Source organism: Clinocottus analis, unplaced genomic scaffold (assembly GCF_023055335.1).
Source record: "Clinocottus analis isolate CAN_PGR_092001 unplaced genomic scaffold, fCliAna1.0.p SCAF_15, whole genome shotgun sequence".
Lineage (NCBI taxonomy): Eukaryota > Metazoa > Chordata > Actinopteri > Perciformes > Cottidae > Clinocottus > Clinocottus analis.
Genome location: NW_027175876.1, coordinates 18541746 through 18549548, shown reverse-complemented (window position 1 = coordinate 18549548; position 7803 = coordinate 18541746). Strand labels below are relative to the sequence as shown.

Below are 7803 nucleotides of genomic sequence, written 5' to 3'. Positions count from 1 at the left end.
TAAGGGTTTAGTGGCGCTTCAATCGTTGGGCTGATCATGGAAAGTGATCTTTGGGTTCTTTTGTGCTGCCAAGACAACAAGAAGAGGATGCCGGTGGTCTGAGGTCGCGCTCGCTGTCGGCCGATAGCACTGAGCCGCTCGTGTTTATACAGCTTTAATATCTGGAGAAAAAAAGAAAAACATGTCACCCTCTGATCAACAAGGCTCTTCTGTTGGCTGAAAGTGTTGCAAAAATCTGAGTCGCTCGGAGTAAAAAAAGAGACTTCTGTGCCTTCGAGTACTTGAGTACGAGAATCACATGAAGCAGACAGAGTGAGCCCTTCAACCAGCAGCATGTATTATTAGATTAAAGTAAACTCTCATGTGCTAGCAGCACTCCAAACCCTCCAGACGATCTGCGTCTGCGGCCTTCCAGGCCGAAGAAGCAGACACTTGTTAACATTGACTGCATTCATTTCTTCACTCTGACCGACCTCGTGCCGCTAAAGGTCACACCGCTGGAGTCTGGTTTTGTTGGCTCATGTTAGCGATGATTAGCTCCTCACCGAGTTCACATCGTAGATCTCGGAGCAGCAGTGACATGAAACTGAGCTGAAGAAACCGTCGTGCTGAGCAGGAGGGAACTCCCTGATGTTCACCGGTGTGATGACTTGATGTCGCTGGCGGACGCTCTGCTGAGCGACAGCATGCGGTGAGAGGCCTCGACAGGTCAGAAACGGCCTGACGACACGATTCACTCGCTCCGTTATCAGAAAGCGTTGCCCAAAGCTGAAACGCTAGCATAACAGATGACAGAGTGTGTTTGTCATTTTCAAGACTATATTTAATTATTGTCTGAACATCAGGTCACTTCTCAGGCTGCCAAAAAGGGTTTTATCAAAGCTGACTTCATGTGTTTGCTCTGCATGTCTCTGCAACGGCTAATTGTTTTTCTTCCGTGTGCTTGTTTAAAAATTACAAGTGTCAGCGAAGCAGCTGAGTAAAGAAATGAATCATTAGAATCAGAATTAGATTACAGTGAGAGCTCCTTCCTCTCCGCCTCGGTCAAGAGGAAGTGCTTCAGCGAGGGCATCACCGCATACCTGCTGCATGTGTCACTGCTCTCATTAGACAAGCTAAGCTTAAGCTAATTCAACGTAGCTTCCAAGTCTACACAACCTGGTCAGGAAGCTCATGAAGGTCCGACCAGGCGCTCCGGTTCTGAAGCAACGCAGACTTCTTCTTCTTCTTGCTGGTCCACTGGTCCTGAGTGGACGTTCACCGATGTCATACATGTTAGACTGCTTAAACAATGATGTCACACATGTTATACTGCTTAAACAATGATGTCACACATGTTATACTGCTTAAACAATGATGTCACACATGTTATACTGCTTAAACAATGATGTCACACATGTTATACTGCTTAAACAATGATGTCACACATGTTATACTGCTTAAACAATGATGTCACACATGTTATACTGCTTAAACAATGATGTCATACATGTCAGACTGCTTAAACAATGATGTCATACATGTTAGACTGCTTAAACAATGATGTCATACTCCTATACTTTACTGGACAGTAAGACTCAGAGGACTCAGAGGACTCAGGACTCAGAGGACTCAGGACTCAGAGGACTCAGAGGACTCAGGACTCAGAGGACTTAGGACTCAGAGGACTCAGAGGACTCAGGACTCAGAGGACTCAGAGGACTTAGAGGACTCAGAGGACTCAGGACTCAGAGGACTCAGAGGACTTAGAGGACTCAGAGGACTCAGGACTCAGAGGACTCAGAGGACTCAGGACTCAGGACTCAGAGGACTCAGGACTCAGAGGACTCAGAGGACTCAGGACTCAGAGGACTCAGGACTCAGAGGACTTAGGACTCAGAGGACTCAGAGGACTCAGAGGACTCAGGACTCAGAGGACTCAGGACTCAGAGGATCCCGGGTTCAGCCCACTGGGAGGTGGACGGTCTCATCGTCAGGAGAAACAAAGACAGGAAGTGAAGTTGTGTGAATCCAGCAACACAACTTGAACCAGGAAACACTGAAATGACACAAAGAGAGAGAGAAGCAGGAAACAGGAGCAAAGACCTCGAAGACAGGAAGTTAAACTCCACCAAGAACACGTATGTTCACACAGAACACGTGTGTTCAAACAGAACACGTATGTTCACACAGAACACGTATGTTGACACAGAACATGTATGTTCACACAGAACACGTGTGTTGAAACAGAACATGTATGTTCACACAGAACACATGTGTTGAAACAGAACATGTATGTTCACACAGAACACGTATGTTCACACAGAACACGTGTGTTGAAACAGAACATGTATGTTCACACAGAACACGTGTGTTGAAACAGAACACGTATGTTCACACAGAACACGTGTGTTGAAACAGAACATGTATGTTCAAACAGAACACGTATGTTCACACAGAACACGTATGTTCACACTGAACATGTATGTTCACACTGAACATGTATGTTTAAACAGAAAACGCACCTTGTGTGTCAGCAGGAGGCACAGACACACACCTTGTGTGTCAGCAGGAGGCACAGACACACACCTTGTGTGTCAGCAGGAGGCACAGACACACACCTTGTGACCCTCCTGTTGTTGGACCGTTGGAGGGTTCGTCCTCCCTCTGAGAGGCCTGCAGGCTGACCTGAGGGTGTGTGAGGAGCTGTGTGTGTGTGTGTGTGTGTGTGTGTGTGTGTGTGTGTGTGTGTGTGTGTGTGTGTGTGTGTGTGTGTGTGTGGAGCTGCTGGGCTCCAGGGTGGAGCTCAGTCAGGTTGTTAGTGAGTGTTTCTTCAGGTCGTAAACAGCTGTGTTTTGGGTGTCAGCTCTATTATTAAAGTGCTTGAATCACACTCTCAAAGTGATTGTTCTGGTGGGAACGACAGCGCTGGCCGGTTCCCCACACAAGCTAAACGTCCTGTAACACCATCCTGACACCGGGCCGTCTGTGGGAGGTGCCGATGGATTGCTGCTGGACATGCTTTACCTGAATTAACCTGCCATGCGCTGTTCCAACAGCCGGCCAGTTTAAAAGGTGTGGAGCCCATCGGTCTGGAAGGGATTTGACTCACGAGAAGACTGATCATCACTCCTGCCCGTGAAGTACTAATCATGCTCGTGCACGATGCGTTTACAGTTTACTGAACGCTGCAGTCCAGCTGTTCCTGCCGTCGCTGCTGTCAGAGGTCACGTGTTCGTCTCCTTCCTGTCTTCTGAGAAGGAAGCCTCTCTTGATGCTGTTCATCTCCTCTGCCAGCTGACCGGGCCGATACCTTCAAACTAAAGCAACGACGAGCGCATGTTGAGTTTGGGTGCTGGTGCCGGGAGTGAAGCGAGCTGCAGTGCATCGTGGGGGATTCTCAGTGACCCAGCAGACGCTGGATCACTCCTGTTGACTCTGTTGACTCTGCAGCCTGTAATCTGCAGTGTGTGGTCCCTCCCAGACTGTTTGTCTGTGTTCTGCTTCTGAGCTCTTTGTCACAAAGCTGGACCACGCTAAGCCTGCAGAGGATGATAGTAATTATCTAAATGGTTTCATGTGCCACTTAGCGGGGATGTGAAATGAGGAATATCATTATTTACAGGCTGAGCGAGGGCTTGAGGGGTTTAGAACCGACGTTCTGAGGTAACTCTCTGGCTGAGTGATGATGCAGATGAAGTAAAGACGGGGAAGACGACCGTCTCGTGTGTGTGTGTGTGTGTGTGTGTGCTGCCCCTGCACGCCTTGCTTGAAGAACAGTAAACGCCGTCACGGTTGCATCTCCGTGTAATCGTCCTCATGTCATGCGATGAGCGCAGCTCGCTGCTTCATCACCGGAGCAGAGGAGGACAGATGTCTCCGACCTCCAGGGGTTCAGTTTGGACGTTCAGGTGTGTGTTGGAGTCTATTGTCTGAGAAGACAATAGACTCAGGAAGTCTATAAGAAAGTCCAACAGTCCATGTTTCTAACAAGCCTCTTCAGAGTAACTTATTGTTTTTAAAGAGCACAGCTTTGGGTTTCCATGACCCGTCCTGACAGTAACACGGGTTATCACACACATGTTCATGCTGAGGAGCTTTCCACACACTCTTCTGTTCGTGGTCTCAGTGTTTCTAGATCTTGAATATTTCATTTCTGATGAAAATGGAGAAAAGTAGGACAATAGAACCTTTGTTTTGTCTATCATTGAACACTTATTTTATGGCAGGTTAGAGCCATGAAGGCGCCTGCTGGACGTCAATATACTGTCATGTAACGTGAGAGCACACATCTGTACATAGTCTGATATCCTCAGTTTGACTGCAGAAACGTGATCTCGTGTCTGAAAGTAAATATTGTCAAAGAGCAGGAAGCAGCAGGCACATCTCGAAAGGTTCTCACACGTTTACACGTGTGCGTCCCGGCGGAGCCCAAACTGCCGCTTGTTGTCGGTCTCCAGCGACATCAGAGGAGTTTCCTCACGGCCGGCGAGCCGCCGCTCTGACCTGCAGCGCCGCTGAAGGACATCCTGCGCAGAACAATGGCAGAGAACAAAGCTGCTCGGCGGTTCCCAAGCTCCTCTCTGTCGTCACGGCGCGAGGACGCAAGAGGGCTGCAGGGTTCAGACACCGCGCCCCTCTCAGGACGACCCAGGACGACCGCGCCCCTCTCAGGACGACCCAGGACGACCGCGCCCCTCTCAGGACGACCCAGGACGACCGCGCCCCTCTCAGGACGACCCAGGACGACCGCGCCCCTCTCAGGACGACCCAGGACGACCGCGCCCCTCTCAGGACGATCCAGGACGACCGCGCCCCTCTCAGGACGACCCAGGACGACCGCGCCCCTCTCAGGACGACCCAGGACGACCGCGCCCGTCCCAGGACGACCGCGCCCGTCTCAGGACGACCGCGCCCGTCCCAGGACGACCCAGGACGACCGCGCCCGTCCCAGGACGACCCAGGACGACCGCGCCCGTCCCAGGACGACCCGGGACGACTGCGCCCGTCTCAGGACGACCCAGGACGACTGCGCCCGTCTCAGGACGACCCAGGACGACCGCGCCCGTCCCAGGACGACCCAGGACGACTGCGCCCGTCTCAGGACGACCCAGGACGACTGCGCCCGTCTCAGGACGACCCAGGACGACCGCGCCCGTCTCAGGACGACCCAGGACGACCGCGCCCGTCCCAGGACGACCCAGGACGACTGCGCCCGTCTCAGGACGACCCAGGACGACTGCGCCCGTCTCAGGACGACCCAGGACGACCGCGCCCCTCCCAGGACGACCCAGGACGACCGCGCCCGTCCCAGGACGACCGCGCCCCTCTCAGGACGACCGCGCCCGTCCCAGGACGACCCAGGACGACCGCGCCCGTCTCAGGACGACCCAGGACGACCGCGCCCCTCTCAGGACGACCCAGGACGACCGCGCCCCTCCCAGGACGACCCAGGACGACCGCGCCCCTCCCAGGACGACCGTGCCCATCCCAGGACGACCGCGCCCGTCCCAGGACGACCGCGCCCCTCTCAGGACGACCGCGCCCGTCCCAGGACGACCGCGCCCCTCTCAGGACGACCCAGGACGACTGCGCCCGTCTCAGGACGACCCAGGACGACTGCGCCCGTCTCAGGACGACCCAGGACGACCGCGCCCCTCTCAGGACGACCCAGGACGACCGCGCCCCTCCCAGGACGACCCAGGACGACCGCGCCCCTCCCAGGACGACCCAGGACGACCGCGCCCGTCCCAGGACGACCGCGCCCCTCTCAGGACGACCGCGCCCGTCCCAGGACGACCCAGGACGACCGCGCCCCTCTCAGGACGACCCAGGACGACCGCGCCCCTCCCAGGACGACCCAGGACGACCGCGCCCCTCCCAGGACGACCGTGCCCATCCCAGGACGACCGCGCCCGTCCCAGGACGACCGCGCCCCTCTCAGGACGACCGCGCCCGTCCCAGGACGACCGCGCCCCTCTCAGGACGACCCAGGACGACCGCGCCCGTCCCAGGACGACCGCGCCCCTCTCAGGACGACCGCGCCCCTCTCAGGACGACCGCGCCCGTCCCAGGACGACCGCGCCCCTCTCAGGACGACCCAGGACGACCGCGCCCGTCCCAGGACGACCGCGCCCCTCTTAGGACGACCGCGCCCCTCTCAGGACGACCGCGCCCGTCCCAGGACGACCGCGCCCCTCTCAGGACGACCCAGGACGACCGCGCCCGTCCCAGGACGACCGCGCCCCTCTCAGGACGACTGCGCCCGTCTCAGGACGACCCAGGATGACCGCGCCCCTCTCAGGACGACCCAGGACGACCGCGCCCCTCTCAGGACGACCCAAGACGACCGCGCCCCTCTCAGGACGACCGCGCCCATCCCAGGACGACCGCGCCCGTCCCAGGACGACCGCGCCCCTCTCAGGACGACCCAGGACGACTGCGCCCGTCTCAGGACGACCCAGGGCGACCGCGCCCCTCTCAGGACGACCCAGGACGACCGCGCCCCTCCCAGGACGACCCAGGACGACCGCGCCCCTCCCTGGACGACCGCGCCCGTCCCAGGACGACCGCGCCCCTCTCAGGACGACCCAGGACGACTGCGCCCGTCTCAGGACGACCCAGGATGACTGCGCCCGTCTCAGGACGACCCAGGACGACCGCGCCCCTCCCAGGACGACCCAGGACGACCGCGCCCCTCCCAGGACGACCGTGCCCCTCTCAAGACGACCCAGGACGACCGCGCCCCTCCCAGGACGACCGCGCCCCTCTCAGGACAACCGCGCCCGTCCCAGGACGACCGCGCCTGTCCCAGGACGACCGCGCCCCTCTCAAGACGACCCAGGACGACCGCGCCCGTCCCAGGACGACCGCGCCCCTCCCAGGACGACCGCGCCCCTCTCAGGACGACCCAGGACGACCGCGCCCGTCTCAGGACGACCGCGCCCCCCCCAGGACGACCGCGCCTGTCCCAGGACGACCGCGCCCCTCTCAAGACGACCTAGGACGACCGCGCCCCTCCCAGGACGACCGCGCCCCTCTCAGGACGACCGCGCCCGTCCCAGGACGACCGCGCCCCTCCCAGGACGACCGCGCCCCTCTCAGGACGACCGCGCCCGTCCCAGGACGACCGCGCCCCCCCCCCCCAGGACGACCGCGCCCGTCCCAGGACGACCGCGCCCGTCCCAGGACGACCGCGCCCCTCTCAGGACGACCGCGCCGCTCTCAGGACGACCGCGCCCCTCTCAGGACGACCGTGCCCCTCTCAAGACGACCCAGGACGACCGCGCCCCTCTCAGGACGACCGCGCCCGTCCCAGGACGACCGCGCCCCTCTCAGGACGACCCAGGACGACTGCGCCCGTCTCAGGACGACCCAGGACGACCGCGCCCCTCCCAGGACGACCCAGGACGACCGCGCCCCTCCCAGGACGACCGTGCCCCTCTCAAGACGACCCAGGACGACTGCGCCCCTCCCAGGACGAACGCGCCCCTCTCAGGACGACCGCGCCCGTCCCAGGACGACCGCGCCTGTCCCAGGACGACCGCGCCCCTCTCAAGACGACCCAGGACGACCGCGCCCGTCCCAGGACGACCGCGCCCCTCTCAGGACGACCCAGGACGACCGCGCCCGTCTCAGGACGACCGCGCCCCTCCCAGGACGACCGCGCCCCTCTCAGGACGACCGCGCCCGTCCCAGGACGACCGCGCCCGTCCCAGGACGACCGCGCCCCTCTCAAGACGACCCAGGACGACCGCGCCAATCTCAGGACGACCGCGCCCCTCCCAGGACGACCGCGCCCCTCTCAGGACGACCGCGCCCCCC

At 59.3% G+C, this 7803-nt stretch overlaps 1 protein-coding gene across 1 annotated transcript; it reads left to right on the top strand.

Annotated features, from left to right (window-relative positions):
- Positions 1-653: 653 nt before the first annotated feature.
- LOC137785996 (eukaryotic translation initiation factor 3 subunit A-like) lies at positions 654-6608 on the top strand. Its single transcript, XM_068577574.1, has 4 exons — positions 654-691; positions 4904-5286; positions 5424-5606; positions 6364-6608. The coding sequence occupies exons 1-4, from the start codon at positions 654-656 to the stop codon at positions 6606-6608; spliced, it is 849 nt and encodes a 282-aa protein (XP_068433675.1).
- The last annotated feature ends 1195 nt before the right edge of the window (positions 6609-7803 follow it).

Coding starts and splice junctions, on each gene's coding strand:
- LOC137785996 (XM_068577574.1), top strand. CDS start 654: ATGTCGCTGGCGGACGCTCTGCTGAGCGACAGCATGCG. Junction 692..4,903: donor CTGCTGAGCGACAGCATGCG/GTGAGAGGCCTC, acceptor CGCCCGTCCCAG/GACGACCCAGGACGACCGCG. Junction 5,607..6,363: donor GACCCAGGACGACTGCGCCC/GTCTCAGGACGA, acceptor CGCCCATCCCAG/GACGACCGCGCCCGTCCCAG.